A 27,294-nucleotide genomic window follows, 5' to 3' on the forward strand; every position below is an offset into this window, starting at 1 on the left:
CCTTAGCATTATTTTGCAGTTGCATCACATGTCTACTATTTCCAAAGTTCGAAAGCAGCTTAAAGTGGAAGTCTCAGAGCCACCACAGAATCACACAGATCGCCTGGAAGACTGTGCTCTAGTCACTCATTTATTTATCCCTTCAGTAACTGGTGTCCTTTGCTGCATGTTGTGCCCAGCCACGCACTAGACATGCTAAAATTAGCAAATTAGAATCTATCATTCTTCTAGTAGAGCTTACAGACCAGTGGGAAAACCTGATTTAATAAATCGCAGAACACTGAATTACGCATAGTGAAGTCTTTGTCTTTTATAGTTGTAATTTCTAAACAGGTATTTGTAGAAACATTGGATACCATGATCATGTCCAAAAGAACAGTATAACAGTTTGCAGAGATTCCTCTGTTAGTAAAATACATGAGAAATGGAGCCTGGATGTTGGGCCCTCACGTCCATTGCCCAGAGTCCACTGGGATGCTTTCATCATCTCTCCTTTGCCCTGGACATCTTAATTACTGATAAGTGCAGTGTCTGCATAGCTTCATCTTTGTAGCACTTTTTATTGAAAGTGAACTCGCTTGCAGAAACTATCATAATATGGAAATTTTAGAATTTCAAAAGGAGACTTTTCTCTGAGCTGCCCTTTAGCAGCCGACACGCACTGTGGCCTTGGATTTCTTACAATACCTTAAGAGACCTTGAAAGAACATGATGTGTTCATCATGACCCAGAGGATGCTGAACGATAGGGAAGTGCCTCTAACGGTGACCTGAAAGGCAAAGAGACAAAGGCTTCAAGTAGGTTTATTGTCCAGATCTTTTGACAGCTACTCAGCCAGAGATGAGCTGCTTCACCCATGCCATTGATTCCCTACAAGAAAGGATGAATGGTTCTGCTGAATAATAAAAGCAGAGTCCAGCAGAGACTAGGTTAACAGATTTGCCCAGTTAATAATCTTAAATTTCTAATAGCCAAGATTGTGTGGCTAAAATGATAGAATTTCAGGCTTAATATATTGCCTCCTATGTTCCCCCCCACCTTTTTTTTTTTTTTTTCGAATTTGGAAACGGAGGCTCAGATTTCATCTGACTTTCTTAAGGGTGCTCACCCATGCCAGATCTGCAAACTCAGGTCTCCTGATCATCTTCTCGCTGTCCTGCTGTCTGGCCATCCATAATTAATTTCACTAGCTTATATATCATGTCCTCTTTGAGGAAAACAATTTACTGATCAGGCTTTTCAGTCAGCTGAAATTCAAGGTAGAAATGAAAGCGGTGTTTTTATTGCTATAAAAGGCTATGGTTTCAGAGAAAAATTATGTTCTACTCATGGAAGAGAATATGGCTGTCAAATTTGCCTCTTGTCTCATTTATTTAACAGGCCTCTCTATTCAAAATTTTGATGACCGGGAGAGGGTGGGAGTGGAATTTCTTGTTTTGATCGTGTTGATCCATGTGAATGTATTCGTTAAAAACAGGGGGGCTGGGTATCTCTACCGACGGTTTTCCTCCAATTTAGACTCTTCCTCTGTAATCCCGAAGAGTTATGTGACTTAACGGCACATTTATAGCAGAGTTTTGACAACTTCCAATCTGTTTCTCACCTATTAAATCAGAGGCCTTTTGATCAATGTGTTCTTAGGCCTGCATATATCACGGTAATATAATATGAAGTTGATTGCTGGGAAAGTTGACAGACAGATACAATATGTCTATCTTCTGTTACAACCCTTGTAGGGTTTTTATTTCATCTAAATAATTTTGGTAATCAGTGTGATGGAAATGTTTGCAGACATTCAGGCACCAATAGTGGTAGCTCTCGCACATACGCAGAGATGTTTTATTTTTCTTGTGAGTTGAGATGCTGATGCTGTGCCATGTATTCAGAAGCATAATTTGCTATTGCACTGCATAACTGTGCAGGTCACATGGTACCAAAATGAACATCTCAAATTTGACTTTAAAAGAAATAGGTATAAATTTCCTAATATCTGTGTCCTGTGAATATGTATTGATGTGTATATGTTTGCCTATGTAGATTAATCACATTACATATAGTTTTGTATCCTGCATTCCCCACTTAAATATTTTGTACACTTTCCCATATTATTAAGAAAAAGTTCTCCGAAGCTTGATTTAAAAAGGAAATAGATGTACACTCATAATTAAAAGCTGTCTAAAGGGAGATATATGGGCCATAAAAAGTTGACTTTCTTTTTGCTGGCAGCATGGATGATTTCCAAGAATGGATAAATCATTGCTTATGTTATATAATTTAAAATATTTTACAGATTCAAAGATGTGTTTTTTTCATACTGTAACATCTCTGAATTCAGGATGTATCAACAATCAGCAATGTTTTACAGTTATAATAGGCAGCATTATTCTTTTCTTTCTTAAAATTAATGATGCATCTTTAAAAGTAGAATGTCAGATTTGATGAAATGTACAAAATTTAATAATCAGTTTCCTTAATATTTTTACCACGAATACTTTCTGGCTGAATTATATGAAAAAGTAGAATAAAAACACTGTAAATGTATGGCAATCATATAAACTTCAGAGAAAAGAATCATTTTACTATAATTTAAAAATTTTAAGAATCCATTTGTGTTGATTCTACCTCTCAGAGAGGTTTGATGACTAGAAAAATTTGACTCAGATAAAAGGTGATTTTGATTTTCTTTATTTATTTTAACTTTTGCAGACTAGTGATGGTCTCCTCTCTTTCTTCCCCCATTTCTGCATACAAGAGACTGCATGGACCATCATACAGCACAATGGCTCTGATGTCACAAGAGTCCGAAATACCAACCCAGAGAACCCCTACACTGGGTTTTTCGAGTATGTGGCCAGCATGGAGCAACTCCAGGCCACCATTAACCGCGCGGAGCACTGTGAACAGGAGCTGACCTACTACTGCAAGAAGTCACGGCTCGTAAGCAAGGAAGGTAAGCGAACTGGGGCATCCATCCCCCTACCCATGGGGTGCCTTACTGCACCCGCTCCTGCAGAGTTTAATTCTGCCAACGTGGTGGCATAAAGCTGCCCAGGGTGTGTGCTCCCCAAGTGTTTAGCAAGCCTGTCACAGTTGGGAAGTCACAGAGATGCTATCGCCTGAAGAAAAGAACATGGTCAGCTGACACTGAGCTTTGTTCAAAGCCTTGATTGTCTCTGGCGTCTCTTCCTGGCCTCAGTCAGAGGGCTTCCTCCTCATACTCGGCGAATGCTCAGTGTCGGTCCCTTGTAAAGGGCAAGTGACACGTTCAGTTTGTTTTTATCATGGGAAAGAGCTAATAAAAATATGACTCCGTTTTCTGAAAGTGACTCTTCCGTGTGACTCTTTCACAGATTGTTGACAAGCTACCCTCTGGGTATAACTGAAAATTAGAGCAGGCTGCTGGAAACATGGCTTTTCCCCCAGTAGCTCAAATAGGAATCAGAAAACCATGTTTAACTCTTTCTCTTATTCTACCTTTAATAACCTTTGATTTCTGCTCCTGAATTCTGATTCTAGTTTGTGTTTTCTCCCTTTAGAACGTCTCATTATGTGAGACTGTCTCGAGTCCCACCAGGTCTGCCTCCATGTAGGCTTTAATGACCTGATACATGAAGCTATTGCAAGACCTTTCCTACTGGCCTCTCAACTGGCCATCAGTCCTTATCTCCTACCCACCCAATGTAGCATCCAAACGATTAATCTGTGTAAAGAAAATTAACCTCTAAGAAACACTGCTTCCATCAGGACCCTGTACTGTTTAAGAAGCCCTGACGTCCTCCTCGTTCCTCTATCCAATACAGACTCTTATGTCTAGACACCTCCATGCCACCAGGTGGAGGGTGGCGTAATACGTATAAAGTGAAATTGCAGTGAGCTTCCCTGTGGCTCAGACGGCCTGCAATGTGCGAGACCCGGGTTCTATCCCTGGGTTGGGAAGATCCCCTGGAGAAGGAAATGGCAACCCACTGCAGTACTCTTGCCTGGAAAATTCCATGGACTGAGGAGCCTGGTGGGCTTACAGTCCATGTGGTCCCAAAGAGTGAGACACGACTGAGCATCTTCACATTACTCACCTCTCTTTCCAGCTGTCCAGTGCATCATGCTTACAGTGATCCTACCAGTTTAGTATGCAACTGATGGTTCATTGTTAGTGAATATCTATCTTGGAATCTTTAAAAAAAATAGATAAGCAAGTGTGGAAGTGTAGCCTAAGAGGAAAACTGAAAGTCACTTAGTCGTGTCCAACTCTTTGTGATCCCATGAACAAAGGATACTGGAGACGGTAGCATTTTCCTTCTCCAGGGGATCTTTCCAACCCAGGAACTGAACCCAGGTCTCCCACATTGCAGGCAGATTCTTTACCAGCTGAGCCACAAGGGAAACCCTTCTAAGAGGAAATAGAACCATAAATACCGAACGGTAAATGAATGTGATGAAACAAAATGAAACTAAGTTGCTTGACTAGAGAAGAAAGAAAAGGAAAGACAATCGTCAGAGTCACAAATGAGTCAAACTCTAAAAGAACCAGAAAACACAATCCCCAGGGATGTTAGTGAGCAAGCCGAGCCCCACGCGATGACGAGGGGATGGCAGTGAGGGTGAAGGCGTTTCCCGCCGTCAGGGCTGGTGGCCCCGCACATCTTGCTCTTGAGGCTCCCCAGGTGTTTCAGCCAGGCTTGGGAGCCACTGGTGAAGAGAATAGTAAACTCTCGAAGGTTGTAGAACCGGGGTTGGGGGTAACCATTGAATACACCGATTTTCTTCAGGTCCATGACCTTAAATCCATATAGAATGGATTTGAGGTGGAAAAGAGGGAACAATTTGGATTTTGAGGTTGCAATAAGGAATGTGCGGGAAAGAGCAGGAAGGTGGTGTGAGACAAGTTAAATTTACAGTTTCAAATCTTGAAACTATAGCAGCATCAAGCAATAACGGTGCTGGGATTGTGGATGAATAAAGTGAAAATGTTTATGAAAATGTTTCCAGCAAGATATGGGTCCTCCAGCTCGGCACACTGGAAGGGTGGTCAGTGTGAATACCCAAGCCGTTTGGAATTTTATTCATAACTATGGGAGCAGAAGTGATCCACTGTCATTCCTGATATTTTATCGTTTTAATTTCAACTTTAAAATTTTCTCATGTTTTTTTCTAATTCTTTCTTATTTAAATTCTTTAGGACACTTCAGTAAGAGTAAGGAAATCAGAGGTATTTGGTATCTTTAAAACATTCAGTGGTTTCTACTTCATAGGGAAGATAACAAATTTAGATGTGAAAATACTATTCAGTATTTAAGAATAATGATTTATTTTTTAAAAAATCTATAACCACATAATGTTTTAAGCAGTATGTCGAAATAGATCTATTAAATGTTTCAAGTAGGTTTTGCCTTCAGTTGATGAGTTAATCATGCAGTTAAAGAGAATGAAGATTGTTGATATTGAGTACTACGTTAACAGAAGCCTCCAACAGCTCCTTGATTTCTTGGCACAGTGCACAGGAATGGATAGTAATGCTGAGTGAGAACTTGCCTGCATTAGCACAGATCCAATGTAATAGTAAGATTTTATGAGCATTGGCATTTGTAAGTAAGGGAGAAATTAGTAAAAGTAAGGCTAATGGCCACAACTTGAAAGGTTTGAAAGTCAGTGGAAAAAGGATCGCACACCTTTGAGGAGCTGACTGATTTGATGTCACCTTCTTCTCATGCCCTGACTCTCCAGTGACTATGAGTTTTCTCCTCTAACTTGTTTTTCCCCTAAGACAGATTGCCTGCAAACCATATCTAAATGGTCTATTCCTTGCTTTAGCTTTTTGGCATCATTTTAGTCTTAGCTCTGTGAAGGAGCTGGTAACTGAACATTCATCATAGAAAGAAATGCATTTGGTTGAGGGAAACTTTGTTTTTGAGTGTCATATTTGCTTTGGGCATAAAGATCTTTCAGCGTTATTTCTGTAGTCTCTGAAGAAGTAGCCAAGCCAGTAAACAGAAGAAAAAATGTATACTTTCGAATATATCTTGAATCATAGTGAGGGAATGCCATACCATGCCTAAACAGCTAGTTTATCTTTAGTCGATAAGTATATTGAGATAAATCACTGACTTTACACAGCATTTCATAATGTTCTAGTAGGCATTTTATGTTCTCAAATCAGTTTTGTTTCTCATATGTTAATTACCGTGGACTATAATTTATAATTTGATGCCTTGTTGTTTCAAAAAATTATTTTTAATGAAATGGCATGTGTGAACTCTCAATACATTTTTTGTTTTACTATTATGCCTGAATTAAATAGAAACTGCAGGTTTCTTTTCTACTCAAAGAAAAATATATCAATCATTTAAGCTTAAATAATGAAAAAGTTTTAAAAAAAAGCTTTCCTAAGGAAATACCATCAGTTATGAAGTTTGGAATATCACTACATCAAACCAGTCTTTCCTCCTTTCATTCTTTTTAATGATTTTGGGAAAGAAGGGAATTATACTGGGATGGAAGGTCATGGGTTATAAAGCAGATGTCGTTTTTCTCACCTTTATTTTTCAGATGGAACCCCTCTGAGCTGGTGGGTTGGAAGAACCAATGAAACACAAACTTATTGGGGAGGTTCTTTGCCTGATCCTCAAAAATGTACTTGTGGATTGGAGGGGAACTGCGTTGATTCTCAGTATTACTGCAACTGTGATGCTGACCGGAATGAATGGTGATTTTTATGATTTCCTTATGCAAAATCAAGTTTATTATTAATTTTTTTAAATGAATCACTGCCACATATATAGGTAGGTAGATACTGAACAACTTAGTACCATGAAGAAATTAGATAAGGTATGTTTTGATGAAATGTATTGCAACTAATCTGATTTCTAGATGGGAAGATGATGATCCTTTTATTTGAATTTTGTGGTAATAGAGCATGAGTCATACACCTTTTATTTTTGTAATATGATGAAATAGAGGCATCTGTTTCATGCTTGCTTTTCATTTTGAGTCAATTATCATTATCTTTAAAATTAAGTATAATTAAGAATTATATTCTCAAAACATAGTTGCATAAATATATTAAAATTTACATAAATTACATTTAAATAAATATATTTAATACTAACATATCTCTTCAGTAGTCTTGCCTATAAACCTTTAAATATGTAAGCTTCGACTTTCCCACAATTACTTAAGCATGTAGCTCTTTTATTTTCTTAAAGGATCCACTATACTATGAAAAACTGATATTCGGTTCATCATATTTTGAAAAAGGAAATCTATAATATTTAGATTTTATATTGACCTTGAAATGTTTTACTTATTCATTTGACATTACATTTATTCATTTGAAAAATATAAAAGACTGTATTATATCAAAAAGCAGATTATTTTATGCCTCTAAAGAAGGCATCTGTATGGAGTCATTATTGTACTTTTATTGTTATGTGTTCAGCATGAAGAACATTGTCTCACTTAGAGTCTGGTTTTTCAAAATTTCTACTATTTTTGGAAGATACTTTTTTTTCTTGCTGCCTTCACACACACACACACAGACACACAGACACACACACACACACACACACAAATGCCCACAGTGTATTTTAAAATATGAATAAAAATTTTTTAAATTAATCTAATCTATTTTTCTTTGAGTGGTAAAGAATCTACCTGCCAATGCAGGAGATGCAGGTTCAGTCTTAGGGTCAAGAAGATTCCCTGGAGAAGGAAATGGCAGCCTACTCCAGTATTCTTACCTGGGAAAGCCCATGGACAGAGGAGCCTGGCAGGCTACAGTCCATGGGGTCACTAAAGAGTCAGACGTGATGTGGCAACTAAACAACAACATCAGTCACCAATAACTCTCCTATCTCTGCACGACATTTTATTCATCAAAAATAATTTTTAAAAATAAGATTTTGAAACTTTTCATGTTAAATTCTGCTTATGCTTAAGTAGCTTGTGTAGAACTAACCTAACCCCAGATAACATTTATAATCCCAGGAAAATTATTTATTAAAAACATCAACTTGAAGCAAGGAGAGATAAGAAAGCATTCCTTAGCCATCAATGGAGAGAAATAGGGGAAAACAATAGAATAGGAAAGACTAGAGATCTCTTCAAGAAAATTAGAAATACCAAGGAACATTTCATACAAAGATGGGCTCAATAAAGGACAGAAATGGTATGGACCTAAAGGAAGCAGAAGAGACTAAGAAGAGGTGGCAAGAATACACAGAGAACTGTACAAAAAAGATCTTCATGACTCAGATAATTACAATGGTGTGATCACTCATCTAGAGCCAGACATCCTAGAACGTGAAGTCAAGTGGGCCTTAGGAAGCATCACTACAAACAAAGCTAGTGGAGGTGATGGAATTCCAGTTGAGCTATTTCAAATCCTAAAAGATGATGCTGTGAAAAGGCTGCACTCAGTATGTCAGCAAATTTGGAAAACTCAGCAGTGGCCACAGGACTGGAAAAGGTCAGTTTTCATTCCAATCCCAAAGAAAGGCAATGCCAAAGAATGCTCAAACTACCACACAATTGCACTTATTTCATATGCTAGTAAAGTCATGCTCAAAATTCTCCAAGCCAGGCTTCAGCAGTACATGAACCATGAACTTCCAGATGTTCAATCTGGTTTTCAAAAAGGCAGAAGAACCAGAGATCAAATTGCCAACATCTGCTGGATCATGGAAAAAGCAAGAGAGTTCCAGAAAAACATCAATTTCTGCTTTATTGATTATGCCACAGCCTTTGACTATGTGGATCACAATAAACTGTGGAGAATTCTGAAAGAGATGGGAATAGCAGACCACCTGACCTGCCTCTTGAGAAACCTCTATGCAGATCAGGAAGCAACAGTTAGACCTGGACATGAAACAACAGACTGGTTCCAAATACGGAAAGAGTCCATCAAGCCTGTATATTGTCACCCTGCTTATTTAACTTTTATGCAGAGTACATCATATGAAATGCTGGGCTGGATGAAGCACAAGCTGGAATCAAGATTGCCGGGAGAAATATCAGTCACCTCAGATATGCAGATGACACCACCCTTATGGCAGAAACCAAAGAAGAACTAAAGAGCCTCTTGAAAGTGAAAGAAGAGAGTGAAAAAGTTGGCCTAAAGCTCAACATTCAGAAAACGAAGATCATGGCATCATGGCATGGTCCCATCACTTCATGGCGAATAGATGAGGAAACAGTGTCAGACTTTATTTTTGGGGGCTGAAAAATCACTGCAGATGGTGATTGCAGCCATGAAATGAAAAGATGCTTACTCCTTGGAAGGAAAGTTATGACCAACCTAGACAGCATATTAAAAAGCAGAGATATTACTTTGCCCACAAAGGTCCGTCTAGTCAAGGCTATGGTTTTTCCGGTGGTCATGTATGGATGTGAGAGTTGCACTATAAAGAAAGCCGAGCACAGAAGAATCGATGCTTTTGAACTGTGGTGTTGGAGAAGACTCTTGAGAGTCCCTTGGACTGCAAGGAGATCAAACCAGTCCATCCTAAAGGAGATCATTCCTGCGTGTGTATTGGAAGGACTGATGTTGAAGCTAAAACTCCAATACTTTGGCCACCTGGTGCCAAGAGTTGACTCATTTGAAAAGACCCTGATGCTGGGAAAGATTGAGGGCAGGAGGAGAAGGGGACGACAGAGGATGAGATAGTTGGATGGCATCACTGACTCAACGGACATGAGTTTAGGTAAACTCCAGGAGTTGGTGATGGACAGGGAGGCCTGGTGTGCTACAGTTCATGGGGTTGCAAAGAGTCAGATAGGACTGAGTGACTCAACTGAACTGAATTGAACTTGAAACAAGTGGAAAACAACCAAATGTATGCAGAAACTCCCAGGGTTGGGAGCCTTCAACCCTTCAAAGAAGGGAGTATCAGTGGATGAGATTTATGTTTAGATGCCTTTTCTTTGAAACTACTCACCAGATCACCTGCCGTGGGGTGGCTAGAACTCAGATTACTAGAGTCTGGTGGTGGGGCTGCATGTATCAGAGGAAGATTCAGAGCAACCAGAATGACTGGAAATGGATTTCTGGACATTTTGGAATGGAGAAAACCACTTGAGAGGAGACCACTGTATCAGCTCCTCTAGAACCCTGACCTCTGAGCTGCACACGCACATGGGCAATTTCTAGGAACCAAGCAGAGAGATGCAGTTGGACCACTGATCCCCCGATATAGGGATTTCAGCAGCAACCACCAGAGAGACCAGATTGGGAGTGTAGGTCTCCTTGTTTGACTTGGGTTTTGTAAAGCCCTAACATAGAAATGACAGAAGGTCCAGGCCTTTACTGCAAAGACTATGTCCCCATACTGAGTATGATTGAAAACTACCAGTGAAACAGACCCAGGCCCACCCCAAGGAAGTAAAAACAAGCCTCCAGCGTTTATTGTGATAAGGTTGTGATTTAACTATTTGTGAAAACAAAAATCAAGCCTTCTGAGAAGGAAAGCAGATTCTAGAGTCTCTATAGTGTATCACTCATAATATCCAGAATATTATAGCAATGGTTGCTTATTCCAAAAAAAACCAAACTTTGATCTAAAGTTAAGAAAATAAAAAGTTCCAGCAGGAACAGGTGCTGGGTCACTGGTGTCTGATTAGCAGGCAAACATATTAAATCAACTCTTAAGAAAATGTATAAAAAATTAAAGGTAAAAATAATCACAAAGGAGCCAAGGGTATTCTAAGCAGATAAATGAGAACTGTATTAAAGAGGCAAATGTACATTTTAGAACAGAAATTGCAACATCTGAAGTTAAATATTCCCTGCATAGATTTCAACTCTTATGGGAGTTAGCAAAAGAAATCTTCAGTAAACCTAAAGATAGATCAGTAGAAATCATTCAATCTGAAGAACACAGGGAAAAAAAAATTGAAAGAAAAATTGACAGACCCTTTGTGGCTTGTGGGAAAATATCTATGATTTAACAGGCAAGAAATTGGAGTCCCAGAGTGGCAGGAAATAAAGTGAAGCAAAAGTATATATCGTTTGATGAAACCATGGCTGAAAATCTCTCAAATTTGCTTAATAAACATCTCTGGAAGCAAGCCCCCCAGGTGGCCCTCAGTTATCCACACTGCCTGTTATTCACACCACTGTGTAATTTCCTGCCCTTGTGTGTTGCATGGACCTGTGACTTGCTTTTAAAGAATAGTATATGGTAAAGTGATGAGATGTCACTGCAGAGACTGAGCTACAAGAGACAGTGACTTCCAACATGCTGGAAATTCACTCTCTGCATCTTCTACCCTTCCTGTTGGATTCAGCAGCCTGCCATGTTGTGAGCTGTTGTGGACAAAGAATCGAGGGTCGCCCTCAACCAACAGCTAGTGAATACCTAAGGCTTTCAGTTCAGTGCCCAGCAAGTAGTGAATACTGCCAGTAGCCACAGGAGTGAGCCTTCCCCACCCAAGCCTTGAGTTGACTTCAGTCCTTGCCAACACTGAGTGTAGCCTTGAGACGCTGAACCAGAAGGTTGTAAAGCAGAAGAATCACAGATTATATAAAAGGTCTTACATCACCACTTTGTTTTTGGGGGTAATTTGTTATGCATTAGTATCAACAGATAGCTAATACAATTTCAATGATGTTTTGAAAGTAGCCAGTTTGGGTGAATCTGGTGGAACACCTTCCACACAGGGGAATCAGGATGCAAATGAAGGTGACCTCCCATCAGAAGACAATGAAATGACACCTTTCGTGGGGAAAGAGAAGGCAGTGTCGACCCAGACTTTGACAGAGGACAAAAATACATTTCACAAATGAAAGTAAAATAAAGTCCTGTTCAGATTAAACAAATGCAGAGAGAATTTGTTGTCAGCAGAACTGTACCATAAGAAATAATGATGGAAATTCTTCAGGCTAAACAGACTGTTTAAAACAGATCTTCAGGCGGGAATGAAGGGCACTGGGAAGCATGAATATGTCAGTAAATGGAAAAAGCAGTGTTTAAATTTTTCTCTTGATTAAATAAATTAAAATTCACTATTTAATTGTATTATAAAGCTTGCAGCATCTGGATTTAAAACATATTGCAACCATGGCATAAAGAACAGGTGTTTGTGTAGGAAGGGTGTTAAAAATTATCCCATAGTAAGCTTATGACATTTTAAATAATATAACATAAAATCTAAGTAGACTGTGATGAATTAAGGATGCATCTTATAATCCATGAAGCAAATATTAAAATAAGCGATGTATAGCTAAAGAGTGAGTGAAAAAATAAAATTGAATACCAGAAGAAATATGGAGTAAACCAAGAGGAGGCATGAAAGGGGGAGAAGAAATATAAGATGTCCCGTGGGAGGAAAAATAAATAAATGCCAAAACGATAGATCTAAAAACGCACTATCAATCGTTACATTAAATGGCAATGGATTAATCATCTCATTTGAAAGGCAAAAAATGGCCAACAGAACTTAAAAGCACCAGCCATTTTCCGACTGCTGCTGCTGCTGCTGCTGCTGCTAAGTCGCTTCAGTCGTGTCCGACTCTGTGCGACCCCATAGACAGCAGCCCAGCAGGCTCCCCTGTCCCTGGGATTCTCCAGGCAAGAACACTATTCCGACTGCAAGGAACACTAAAACGCTGCCCTGTTTTTTCATCCTCAGATGAGCCATTTGCTCCCGACCCTTTTACGTGTACCCATTCCGCTCAGAATATCTAGGCTTTGAAATGCAGTAAGGACTGTTGTTTACTTTCCAACTCCGTTAATCAGAACATTTAAGAACCTTGTTGTTGTTGTTGTTACTCTTTCAGGACCAATGACACTGGGTTCCTCTCTTATAAGGAACATCTGCCGGTGACTAGGATTGTGATCACAGACACTGGCCGGCCACATTCAGAAGCAGCTTATAAACTGGGGCCTCTGCTTTGCCGTGGAGACAGTAAGTGGTGGCGACGCGCCCTCAATGTGTCTGAGCAGAGAGATGTCACCTAAGAGCCATGTTGCTACATAGTAATTAGTCAGACTCTCTTTTGAAAACCCATAAGCAGTGTCTGAAATAATCCCCCTAGTCAGTCAACAAAGTGCCCCTATAGAATGGAAAGCCCTGGAATAAATACCGTAACAGCAGGCCTTGTTAAGATTCCAAGAGAAAGAAACCACAAAGCATCTCTGTTTGACTGGTTCATAAATTCATTCCATCCTTCCTCAGTGTCTACATGCCATTATCCATATAGGAACACCTCAGTGCTGCATAACATTATTAAGGATGTATGGTGAGTTTTCTACTGTTGGGCCTGGGGTGAAATTAGAACATCAGTAAAATCAAAGTCAGTTTAATCAAACATGTTTCAACTTTCATTCTCCCCCCCACCCCCAGTCTGTGTATGTGTTCTTACTCGGAATCAGTGGGACCTGCTGTTTTGTATATTCAATATATAAATACTCTGAACCGGAATTTTTTAGTTAAAATATAGTGTCACAGAAAATACATATTTTCAGCAGAGAATGAAATGAGCATATGTGGCCATTTATAACCTCTCTGAAGTCAGTTAGGTTCGAGACTGATTCATTACCTTTTTATGCTTTTAGTTACTTCCAGAACTTAAAATGCAAATAGAAGAAATATTTATTTACCTTAAAAGTATATCCTGAAAGGAAGGTTTATTCTAGAGGCTCAACAGAGAAAGAGTTGATCTGACAATGCATTGAATTTATGGAGATGCATGGTGGAAGTTGCTTAGCTAAAAAGCAAAGATGATACTGGCCTATAAAAAGGTGTATGTACACTGTAAAAAAAAAAATGGCCCGCCATTATACCTACCATCCCTAATCTTTATCATCTCAACTTCCTGGTCTGCCAGTAGGCCTTACACAGTCACTTGAAGATGACATAGGATATTTCACGGAGGGAAAAGTTATGTACAAAGAGATGAGGTTGTAAACGCAGGCTGCATCCGCAGAAGTGCAATGATTTTGCGTGACAATGGGGAAATTGTTCTATTCATCACATGCACTCCTCACAGCTGGCTCTGATCTGAACTCTGCAGGGGCTTAGGCCGGCTTCCCCCATTTACCATCGTCCCTGGGAAATTGTTCTGTTTTGACTGAGGTCGCTGCCAACTCGATTCCTTAGGGGTTCTTTCTTGCAGACTTCCTGTCTTGAACTTGAGCACACAGCATCTTTTCACTCAGAGCAGGGCTTCTCCATCCCAGGCGACTCGCTCCCTTAGGGGACATTTGGCAATATCTGGAGACAGGTTTGGCTGTCGCAGCTGTCGGGGGTTGAGGGCTATTGGATCCAGAGGGAGAGGCCAGAAATGCTGTGAATATCCTGCAATGCATAGGATAGCCCTCCACCACAAGGCGTATCTGGTCCCTGAGGTCTGTGGCGTGAGGCTGAGAAACCAAGCATTTAGCTGTTATGAGAATGGGGGTGCAGAGGGAGGCTCACAATATTAGGACAAGGATTAAAAACAGTGTAAGTGTTTGGAGACCTGCAGGTTCACCTTGGACATTAATGAAACAGTCCCCGAGTTTTCCCTGGCCTTCCTGTCCATCACATCTACTTTAGGGTTGGGGCTTATCCTCACGTGAGTTCACAGAGCATTTTCTGCATAAATGACCCTGTCTGAAGAGCAGCAGTGTCAGAGTAATGAATGCCTCCCATTTTCTCTGTGTGGGCAGCCTGCACCCCTGAAGGTGCAAAGCCCTAGACACGTTTATTATTATTATTTTTCCTTTCCAAATGAGATAAATGGGGCAGATGTGGGGCTTCTAGATATGGGATCATGCAAAGTGGGCCTTAAAAGCAGAGGAAAGTTATGTGAAAGTTATCCAGAAGGCATTGGGGCTGGAACACTAATTAGGACTGGGATACTTTAAGGCTGAGAACTGGCTTAGTTCTCATGATCCAGGAAAGTGACATTTGAGTATAAGACAAGGACAATGACGAAGGCTTGAACTAGGCAATGGCTGGCATGGGGCTTAGATAAAGGGCTCAGTCAGGGAGGTGAATTCAGTACGGTTTGGAGTGAGGGTGACAGGGTATGAGGATGACCTCCAGGTTTCTGACTTGAGTAAAGCTGGTGGCACCGTTTGTTGAGACAGTAAGAATGATTCGTTGAGACACAGAATTCTTAGATTTTCTTTGAACAGAAAAATGGAAAGATGAAAATAAAAAGAATGGTATTTTGGTCTTATCACACAAACCAGATATGTTGAAAATTTCATATCTAGCCATGTTTCTCTAGGAAAGAAAAAACAACCCAGAAGCCTTGAGAAAGCAGGAACAAAAGTAAGTGAGACCCACAGGTGCCAGATACACCGGATGCCAGCTGGCTCCTAATTCCAAGTCTTTATTTTCATTTTTAAAAATGTGGATGGGTGTGAAATTTTGTTACTACTAGTATTATTGTTTAATGTCAGAAGTCACAGATAACATTGTTAAACATTTTACCAAAAGCACAGAAGATATGAATGATAAAGTCCCCTTTTTAAAGTTGTTCTGCAGATATAAAACTTCATAAATATTGTTGACCTAAAGAATTTGTGAATATGAAAATAAGTTTTTTGAAAAAAATATGTGAAAAGTAAATGGCAGAATTCAACGTCCTATTTATAAAAATTAAGGAAACTAGGAACTTAAACTTCCTCAGTATTTTAAAAGACATTTGTGAAAATCTAAAAATCTGACACTTTATCCTGAATTGTCACAGACTTAATACTTCCTCTCTAAGATCAGGACCTAAACAAAGATGTCTGTTCTCACCAATCCTATTCAGTATCATACTTTGAGTCCTAGCACAAGTAGTAAGTAAAGAAAAGGAATTCAAGGCCTATAGATTAGAAAGGAAGAAATAAAATTCTCCATTTATAGATGACATGGTTTTCTAGGTAAAAAAATTCCTAAGAACTTTTTAAAAAAGTGAGTTTAGCAAAGTAATAGGATACAAGTTCAATATGCAAAAACAAATTATATCTCTATATGCTAGTAATGAAAAGTTGAAATTTTAAAAGTACCTTTTTATAGCAGAATTAGAATCCATTTGCAAAAACAGAAGAATTTCAACCATACTTCAAACTGCATACCAAAAATAATTCAAATTAATCATAAACTTAATGTAAACCCACAAACTATAAAACTTCTCTAAGAAAATATGGAAGAAAATCTTAGTGACCATGGGTTAAGCAAAGATTTTTTAGATAGAGCATCAAAAGCATAACTCATAAATTTTTAAATGATAAATTGAGGTTCAACATAATTAAAAACTGCTTTTAAAATGACATTGTTTAAAAAATGGGAAGAAGAGTCACACATGGGGAAAATACATTTGCAAAGTCCATATCTGATAGAGGCTAAATATATGAAGAACTTTCTAACAGTGCAATTAAAAAAATTCACATTAACAAATGGGCAAATGATTTGCACATACATTTTGTTAGATGAAATACACAGATTTCAAACAAGCACATAAAAAAGATTTTCAGTATCATTAGTCATTAGGGAAATGTACTACATTTAACACCACAAGAAGATACCTGTATATAGCTATCAGAATGGCTGACATTGTAAAAATATAATAAAACAACAACAAAAAAAACCTGACAGTATCAACTGCTGAGAATATAGAGCAGCTGGAATTCCTCATGCATTGCTGGTGCCAAGTGTAAAATGATACTGTCACTTTGGCAATTTTTCATAAATCTAAACACACATTTACTATATAAGATCCAGCAATCCCACTCCTAGGTATTTGCAGAAGAGAAATGAAATATCTGTATGAACAGGTTTATATTGGTTTTATGCATAGTCTTCTAAAACTGGAAACCACCTAAATGTCAGTGGTTTAATGAATAAACCAGTGAGTCTGAGTGAACTCTGGGAGATGGTGATGGACAGGGAGGCCTGGCGTGCTGCAATTCATGGGGTCGCAAAGGGTCAGACACGACTGAGCGACTGAACTGAACTGAACTTTATGAATAAACCAGTGAATAAACATTCCATTTTACTGTGGTATATCTACACTGTACAATGGAATATTACTAAACAGTAAAAAGAAGTGCTCTTCTGATAAACACCAACAACATGGATGAATCTTCAGTGCATGATACTGACTAATAGAAGCCTGACTTAAAAGGCTCTGTGCTGGATCATTCAATTTCTAAGATATTCTGGAAAAAACTAAACCATAGGAACAGAAAAAAAGATCTCTTTTTCCAATCACTTCAAGGCAAGAGGAATTTTACAAAAGAGAACAGGTAAAGGAGATGTTCTGTGTCTTGAGTGTTATGGTAACTTATGTGACTTGAAGCATTTTTCAAAATTCCTAGATCAATACACAGAATTACTCAGTTTTATTCTATGTAAATTATCCTCAGTACATCTGACTCAAAAAAAAAAAACACCCTAAAAATCACAACCCACAACTAAACATTAATAATAGTACAGATAGTTATTATTGCTTAATCTTTAAAGACTTTATTTTTAAAATAAATTTACAATGAAACAAAGGGAAATTACAGAGGTTTTTCATATATTTCCTGTCCTCACACGTGTATAAACTGTCCCATTAGCAACATCACTCACCAGAATGGTACTTTTTGTTTTTTTTTTAAGCAAAAAAAAGGTTGCTTAATTTTAAAGTTGGGTCATTAAAAAAACATCAATAGTTAAACTTGTAAGACATAAAAACTAGTAAAGATTTTAATAACATGGGTATTCTCCAGGATACTCCTAGGATTCTACTGAATATGTTTCTGACTTTTACTAACCTTGGAGACAGAGGATCAAAGGAGCAGATCATGGGAAAACATCTGGGTCTACAGTTAAGAGAAAGGTGATAACTAGGAGGGTTTATGTAGGTATTTTCCTTTCTGCTCTCTCAGGAGAAATGGGACCATCTTCATTTGTGGGGTGCCATCATAAGTCTTCTAGACCAGTGCTTCTTCAACTTCAGCATGTGTTAAAAATTACCTGGAGAGCATGCCAGTTGTAGCTGTGTTATCTTCAGCACTCTCACCTCACACTAAGGAGAAAGAGTAGAAGTCTAGTATTGACCCACCAGAGTTAGATGATTTTTTGACATCAATCAGAAAGTGCTAAGGGAAAGGTTCATAACAATACAGGCGTACCTCAAGAAAAGAAAAAAGTCAAATAAATAACCTAACTCTACACCTGAAGCAGCTAGAAAAGGAAGAAATGAAGAACCCCAGGGTTAGTAGAAGGAAAGAAATCTTAAAAATTAGGGCAGAAATAAATGTAAAAGAAACAAAAGAGACCATAGCAAAAATCAACAAAGCCAAAAGCTGGTTCTTTGAGAAGATAAATAAAATTGATAGACCATTAGCCAGACTCATCAAGAAACAAAGGGAGAAATATCAAATCAATAAAATTAGAAATGAAAATGGAGAGATCACAACAGACAACACAGAAATACAAAAGATCATAAGAAACTACTATCAGCAATTATATGCAAATAAAATGGACAACTTGGAAGAAATGGACAAATTCTTAGAAAAGTACAACTTTCCAAAACTGACGCAGAAAGAAATAGAAAATCTTAAGAGACCTATCACAAGCATGGAAATTGAAACTGTAATCAGAAATCTTCCAGCAAACAAAAGTCCACGACCAGTCGGCTTCTCAGCTGAATTGTACCAAAAGTTTAGAGAAGAGCTAACACCTATCCTACTCAAACTCTTGCAGAAAATTGCAGAGGAAGGTAAACTTCCAGACTCATTCTATGAGGCCACCATCACCTTAATACCAAAACTTGACAAAGATGCCACAAAAAAAAAAGAAAGAAAGTAAACTACTGGCCAATATCACTGATGAACATAGATGCAAAAATCCTTAACAAAATTCTAGCAAACAGAATTCAGCAACACATTAGAAAGATCATACATCATGACCAAGTGGGCTTTATCCCAGGGATGCAAGGATTCTTCAATATCCACAAATCAATCAATGTAATACATCACATTAACAAATTGAAAAATAAAAGCCATATGATTATCTCAGTAGATGCAGAGAAAGCCTTTGACAAAATTCAACATCCATTTATGATAAAAACCCTCCAGAAAGCAGGAATAGAAGAAACATACTTCAACATAATAAAAGCTATATATGACAAACCCACAGCAAACATTATCCTCAATGGTAAAAAATTGAAAGCATTTCCCCTAAAGTCAGAAACAAGACAAGGGTGCCCACTCTCACCACTACTATTCAACATAGTTCTGGAAGTTTTGGCCGCAGCAATCAGAGCAGAAAAAGAAAGAAAAGGAATCCAGAGTGGAAAGGAAGAAGTAAAACTCTCACTGTTTGCAGATGACATGATCCTCTACATAGAAAACCCTAAAGACTCCACCAGAAAATTACTAGAGCTAATCAATGAATATAGTAAAGTTGCAGGATATAAAATCAACACACAGAAATCCCTTGCATTCCTATACGCTAATAATGAGAAAATAGAAAGAGAAATTAAGGAAACAATTCCATTCACGACTGCAATGCAAAGAATAAAATACTTAGGAATATATCTGCCTAAAGAAACAAAGACCTATATAAAGAAAACTATAAAATGCTGGTGAAAGAAATCAAAGAAGACACTAACGTGTTCATGGAGTGGAAGAATCAATATACTGAAAATGAGTATACTACCCAAAGCAATCTATATATTCAATGCAATCCCTATCAAGCTACCAACAGTATTTTTCACAGAGCTAGAACAAATAATTTCACAACTTGTATGGAAATACAAAAAACCTCGAATAGCCAAAGCAATCTTGAGAAAGAAGAATGGAACTGGAAGAATCAACCTGCCTGACTTCAGGCTCTACTACAAAGCCGCAGTCATCAAGACAGTGTGGTACTGGCACAAAGACAGAAATATAGATCAATGGAACGAAATAGGAAGCCCAGAGATAAATCCATGCACCTATGAAGACCTACAAGACCTTTTAGAACTAACACCCAAAAAAGATGTCCTTTTCATTATAGGGGACTGGAATGCAGAAGTAGGAAGTCAAGAAACACCTGGAGTAACAGGCAAATTTGGCCTTGGAAAGTGGAATGAAGCAGGGCAAAGACTAATAGAGTTTTGCCAAGAAAATGCACTGGTCATAGCAAACACCCTCTTCCAACAACACGAGAGAGGACTCTACACATGGACATCACCAAATGGTCAACACCGAAATCAGATTGATTATAGTCTTTGCAGCCAATGATGGAGAAGCTCTATACAGTCAGCAAAAACAAGACCAGGAGCTGACTGTGGCTCAGATCATGAACTCCTTATTACCAAATTCAGACTCAAATTGAAGAAATAGGAAACACCGCTAGACCATTCAGGTATGACCTAAATCAAATCCCTTATGATTATACAGTGGAAGTGAGAAATAGATTTAAGAGCCTAGATCTGATAGATAGAGTGCCTGATGAACTATGGAATGAGGTTCGTGACATTGTACAGGAGACAGGGATCAAGACCATCCCCATGGAAAAGAAATGCAAAACAGCAAAATGGCTGTCTGGGGAGGCCTTACAAATAGCTGTGAAAAGAAGAGAGGCGAAAAGCAAAGGAGAAAAGAAAAGATATAAGCATCTGAATGCAGAGTTCCAAAGAATAGCAAGAAGAGATAAGAAAGCCTTCTTCAGAAATCAATGCAAAGAAATAGAGGAAAAGAACAGAATGGGAAAGACTAGAGAGCTCTTCAAGAAAATTAGAGATACCAAGGGAACATTTCATGCAAAGATGGGCTCGATAAAGGACAGAAATGGTATGGACCTAACAGAAGCAGAAGATATTAAGAAGAGGTGGCAAGAATACACAGAATAACTGTACAAAAAAGATCTCCACAACCCAGAAAATCATGATGATGTGAACACTAATCTAGAGCCAGACATCTTGGAAAGTGAAGTCAAGTGGGCCTTAGAAAGTATCACTACGAACAAAGCTAGTGGAGATGATGGCATTCCAGTTGAGCTGTTTCAAATCCTGAAAGATGATGCTGTTAAAGTGCTGCATGCAATATGCCAGCAAATTTGGAAAACTCAGCAGTGGCCACAGGACTGGAAAAGGTCAGTTTTCATTCCAATCCCAAAGAAAGACAATGCCAAAGAATGCTTAAACTACCGCACAATTGCACTCATCTCACACGCTAGTAAAGTAATGCTCAAAATTCTCCAAGCCAGGCTTCAGCAATATGTGAACTGTGAACTCCCTGATGTTCAAGCTGGTTTTAGAAAAGGCAGAGAAACCAGAGATCAAATTGCCAACATCTGCTGGATCATGGAAAAAGCAAGAGAGTTCCAGAAAAACATCTACTTCTGCTTTGTTGACTATGCCAAAGCCTTTGACTGTGTGGATCACAATAAACTGAAAAATTCTGAAAGAGATGGGAATACCAGACCACCTGACCTGCCTCTTGAGAAATCTGTATGCAGGTCAGGAAGCAACAGTTAGAACTGGACATGGAACAACAGACTGGTTCCAAATAGGAAAAGGAGTACATCAAGGCTGTATATTGTCACCCTGCTTATTTAACTTCTATGCAGAGTACATCATGAGAAATGCTGGACTGGAAGAAACACAAGCTGGAATCAAGATTGCCAGGAGAAATACCAATAACCTCAGATATGCAGATGACATCACCCTTATGGCAGAAAGTGAAGAGGAACTCAAAAGCCTCTTGATGAAAGTGAAAGAGGAGAGTGAACAAGTTGGCTTAAAGCTCAACATTCAGAAAATGAAGATCATGGCCTCTGGTCCCATCACTTCATGGTAAATAGAGGGGAAACAGTGGAAACAGTGTCAGACTTTCTTTTTCTGGGCTCCAAAATCACTGCAGATGGTGACTGCAGCCAAGAAATTAAAAGACGCTTACTCCTTGGAAGAAAAGTTATGACCAACCTAGATAGTATATTCAAAAGCAGAGACATTACTTTGCCGACTAAGGTCTGTCTAGTCAAGGCTATGGTTTTTCCTGTGGTCATGTATGGATGTGAGAGTTGGACTGTGAAGAAGGCTGAGTGCCAAAGAATTGATGCTTTTGAACTGTGGTGTTGGAGAAGACTCTTGAGAGTCCCTTGGACTGCAAGGAGATCCAACCAGTCCATTCTGAAGGAGATCAGCCCTGGGATTTCTTTGGAAGGAATGATGCTAAGGCTGAAACTCTAGTACTTTGGCCACCTCATGCGAAGAGTTGACTCATTGGAAAAGACTCTGATGCTGGGAGGGACTGGGGGCAGAGGGAGAAGGGGACGACCAAGGATGAGATGGCTGGATGGCATCACAGACTCTATGGATATGAGTCTGAGTGAACTCCGGAGGTGGTGATGGACAAGGAGGCCTGGCGTGCTGTGATTCATGGGGTCGCAAAGGGTCGGAGATGACTGAGCGACTGAACTCAACTGATGGACACCTTATCTTTGACAAAGGAGGCAAGATTATACAATGGAGAAAAGACAATCTCTTTAACAAGTGGTCCTGGGAAAACTGGTCAAGCACTTGTAAAAGAATGAAACTAAAACACTTTTTAACACCATACACAAAAATAAACTTGAAATGGGTTAAATATCTAAACGTAAGCCAGACACTATAAAACTTCCTAGAGGAGAACATAGGCAAAACACTCTCTGACATTAATCACAGCAGGATCCTCTATGACCCACCTCACAGGATATTGGAAATAAAAGGAAAAATAAACAAATGGGACATAATTAAACTTAAAAGCTTCTGCACAACAAAGGAAACTATAAGCAAGGTGAAAAGACAGCCTTCTCAATGTGAGAAAATAATAGCAAATCAAGCAACTGACAAAGAATTAATCTCAAAAATATACAAACAATCCTGCAGCTCAATTCCAGGAAAATAAACGACCAATCAAAAAATGGGCCAAAGAACTAAACAGACATTTCTCCAAAGAAGACATACAGATGTCTAACAAACACATGAAAAGATGCTCAACTTCACTCATTATCAAAGTGATCACTCATTATCAGAGCAAATCAAAACCACATGAGGTACCATTTCATGCCAGTCAGAATGGCTCCTATCCGAAAGTCTGTCTACAAGCAATAAATGCTGGAGAGGGTGTGGAGAAAAGGGAACCCTCTTACACTGTTGGTGGGAATGCAAATTAGTACAACCACTATGGAGAACAGTGTGGAGATTCCTTAAAAAACTGGAAATAGAACTGCCATCAGTTCAGTTCAGTTGCTCAGTCATGTCCAACTCTTTCCGACCCCGTGAATCACAGCATGCCAGGCCTCCCTGTCCATCACCAACTCCCAGAGTTCACCCAAACTCATGTGCATTGAGTCGGTGATGCCATCCAGCCATCTCATCCTCTGTTGTCCCCTTCTCCTCCTGCCCCCAATCCTTCCCAGCATCAGAGTCTTTTCCAATGAGTCAACTTCTTCGCATGAGCTGGCCAAAGTATTGGAGTTTCAGCCTCAGCATGAGTCCTTCCAATGAATACCCAGGACTGCCATACGACCCAGGAATCCCACTGCTGGGCATACACACCGAGGAAACCAGAATTGAAAGAGACATGTACTCAAATGTTCATCTCAGCATTGTTTGTAATAGCCAGGATATGGAAGCAACTTAGATGTCCATCAGCAGACAAATGGATAAGAAAGCTGTGGTACATGTACACAATGGAGTATTACTCAGCCATTAGAAAGAATACATTTGAATCAGTTCTAATGAGGTGGATGAAACTGGAGCCTATTTTACAAAGTGAAGTAAGCCAGAAAGAAAAACACCAATACAGTATACTAACACATATATACGGAATTTAGAAAGATGGTAATGATAACCCAGTATGCAAGACAGCAAAAGAGACACAGATGTATACAACAGTCTTTTGGACTCTGTGGGAGAGGGTGAGGGTGGGATGATTTTGGAGAATGGCATTGAAACATGTATATTATCATATGTGAAATGAATCGCCAGTCCAGTTTTGATGCATGAGACAGGATGCTCAGGGCTGGTGCACTGGGATGACCCAGAGGGATGGAATGGGGAGGGAGGTGGGAGAGGGGTTCAGGATGGGGAACACATGTACACCCATGGCAGATTCATGTCAATGTATGGCAAAACCAATGCAATATTGTAAAGTAATTAGCCTCTAATTAAAATAAATAAATTTATATTAAAAAATTAAGAAATTAAACCTAGAAGAAACAAAGATGTGGAGAAATTAGAAGATAAGATAGTAGCAAGATGGGGTGGGAAGATCTCTCAAACAGAAGAGAGATCACCAGTCTGGCACCTTTTACGTGCATAAAAATAAATGTTGGGTTTTTTTTTTTAAGGAAAAAATAAATAAATATTTGTTCTACTTCAATCACAAAAGAAATTTTAGTGTTGAATTCAAAGCATAGCTAGTATTTTTCTTTTAAGAATATCATAGTTTCTGTTTAGTTTTTGAAAATAGAACTGTTCACTGTTTTCACAATAAAGTTAACACTAATTGTTTAAAGAAAAAAAAAGAAGATACCTGCATGGACCTTCCCCTCCTTCTGCAGGTCCTTTAGCACAAAGACAATCCATCAGCCACTGATGGCATCTGCCATCATCGTCTCTTCACTTGCCTTCTTTCCTTCATCTGTGAAACACCCGCAGTCCTTTCCCTGAAACCATTGACACCCTTTCTCCACGAAGCCTTCCACAGGTCTCTAGAGGACTTATTCCTACACTTTCAAAGAATGTTGAGTAAATTATGAAGATACACTTCTTGTCCTGGCTTTTAATTATTTCTGAGCCTCTCAAGAGCAGGTCCATTCCTCATTTATTATTGTATCTTGACACCTAGTACATTACTTGTTACATGAAAGATAATCAATAAATAGCAGTTTATGAAGGAATAAGAATGATCCATCACATACAGCTCGAGAAACTTATAGCTTGTGAATTATTCATGAGAGACAGGAGTAAGTTTTTGATTGTACTTATTAAATGATATGCAAATATATTTTAATTAAAGGAGTTTTGATTACATTTTGAAAGACATGCTGATCTTAAAAAAATCACATACTACAAAGGACATCTAGTTCCATCTTGAGCCATTTGTGATTCATGTACATGGGCTTGAGACCGTGAAAGTGCTTTCAAATAAGCACACAATTTTACTTAATTATTTGATTTTCACACTTTTGATGGTACAGTGCCTTTATAAAACTGAAACATGTCTACTTCTTGGAGAAAACATATTTGTAAATTATTTTGCTTTTTGTTTTCTGTTCTTTTGAAAAGATCTACAGTATAAACTACTCATTGACATTTAAGAAACTTCCCAAATGTGGGAGAACCAACATTCTTTCTAACACTTTTTAAAGGTTTCCATGTTTTAGAGACTGGGAATCTTGATAATTCTCAGGACTACAATAATCTCTTGTGACAAGTTTCTACACATACATACCTTTATTTGTTGTTTTACTTTTAAACATTAATGATAGTTGTTATGAAGTAACTATAAAATCTTAAGATATACAGATATGTCAAAGAAAACATTAATCAACAAGAGTCACACAACTCAGAAATAGTGACTAATATGAGAGAGCATTATTCCAGACATTTCTAAATATCGCTAGTGCAGGGTTTCCCAACCTTGGCACTCTTGCCATTGGGCTGAGTGATTCCTTGCAACGGTTAGGCGCTGTCCTGTCCTTTGTGGGACATTTAGCAGTATCCTTGGACCCTACCCACTAGATGCCAGAAACATCCTCCCCAGTTGTGACAACAAAGTAAGTCTCCAGAAAAAGCCAAATGTTTCCTGGGGTCCGGAATAGCCCCAGGTTAAGAGGCACTATTCTAGATGGAGTAATAGAAAAAGCGATTCAGAAATAAATTTATTTATTAACTTTATGAACTGAAGAAGAAACAAACTGAAGCCACAGGGATTGATTTATATTATTTATATACATAATAAACATGTATTCAATGTGCTAACTTAAACTTTATAAAAGTTTTAAAGGTTGTAGAGTCACTAGGTTCTCTATTAAAGTCTTTTGTATTCTAGACAGCATTGATCTGTTCTGAAAAATATGAAAATTAGCATGCATCTGTCATCTCGTCTCCTTTTTCTCCCCCCACCTCCCAATTTTTGCTAGTTTTGCTATTATTTGTATGGTTGTCTATTTTTTGAATACTAACCACTGGTCCTGTCATCAGAGGCCCTCTATTCATGAATGAATGTTTTTCTGTTTATTCTTGGATGAATTGCATTTTCAGGTAATGATATTTTCTCTTTTTTTTTCCTTTTTGAAAGACTCAAGCATGTTGCATTTCCTGAGTTGGCACACACTTGAGAATATTGGTTGCCTCTGAAGTCTAAACTAAAGTTGGCTGGTTTAATTTTATGCTGTTTGTTGGTAACAGCTTTATTGAGATACAGTCCATGTGCCCTGTAATTCACCTGTTTGAAGTGTACAATCTAATGGTGTTTCAGTATATTAAATGGAGTTGTGTAACCATCACCAGAAGCAATTTTAGAACATTTTCATACCCCATAAAGAAACTTGTACCTGGTAGCACACTTTCCATTTTCCCCAAACTCCCACCCCAGCCCTAGTCAACCATGCATCTACCCTTTATCTCCGCTGAATTACCGATTCTAGACATTTCATACAGGTGAAAACACAGAATGTGGGATCTTTGAGACTGGCTTCTTTCACCTAGCATCACATTGGCAAAGTTTATCCATACTGTTTGTTCGTTCGTTTGCTCAGTTGCTCAGTCGTGTCCGACTCTTTGCGACCCCATGAATCGCAGCATGCCAGGCCTCCTTGTCCATCAGCAACTCCCGGAGTTCACGCAAACTCACGTCCATCGAGTCTGTGATGCCATCCAGCCATCTCATCCTCTATCGTCCCCTTCTCCTCCTGCCCCCCATCCCTTCCAGCATCAGAGTCTTTTCCAATGAGTCAACTCTTCGCATGAGGTGGCCAAAGTCCTGGAGTTTCAGCTTTATCATCATTCCTTCCAAAGAAATCCCAGGGCTGATCTCCTTCAAAATGCACTGGTTGGATCTCCTTGCAGTCCAAGGGACTCTCAAGAGTCTTCTCCAACACCACAGTTCAAAAGCATCAATTCTTCGGCACTCAGCCTTCTTCACAGTCCAACTCTCACATCCATACATGACCACAGGAAAAACCATAGCCTTGACTAGACAGACCTTAGTCGGCAAAGTAATGTCTCTGCTTTTGAATATACTATCTAGGTTGGTCATAACTTTTCTTCCAAGGAGTAAGCGTCTTTTAATTTCATGGCTGCAATCACCATCTGCAGTGATTTTGGAGCCCAGAAAAAGAAAGTCTGACACTGTT

At 38.8% G+C, this 27,294-nt stretch overlaps 1 protein-coding gene across 1 annotated transcript in view; it reads left to right on the forward strand.

Moving 5' to 3' along the window:
• The window catches only part of CNTNAP4 (contactin associated protein family member 4), a 289,562-nt gene that overhangs the window by 215,438 nt on the left and 46,830 nt on the right, over nt 1-27,294 (forward strand). The window contains exons 13-15 of the mRNA XM_069549623.1: nt 2,753-2,950; nt 6,544-6,700; nt 12,770-12,897. Coding sequence (XP_069405724.1) covers nt 2,753-2,950; nt 6,544-6,700; nt 12,770-12,897 — 483 coding nt within the window. The remainder of the gene's footprint in view (nt 1-2,752; nt 2,951-6,543; nt 6,701-12,769; nt 12,898-27,294) is intronic.

The sequence above is a fragment of the Ovis canadensis genome, chromosome 14 (assembly GCF_042477335.2).
Source record: "Ovis canadensis isolate MfBH-ARS-UI-01 breed Bighorn chromosome 14, ARS-UI_OviCan_v2, whole genome shotgun sequence".
In the NCBI taxonomy this organism is placed as follows: Eukaryota; Metazoa; Chordata; class Mammalia; order Artiodactyla; family Bovidae; genus Ovis; species Ovis canadensis.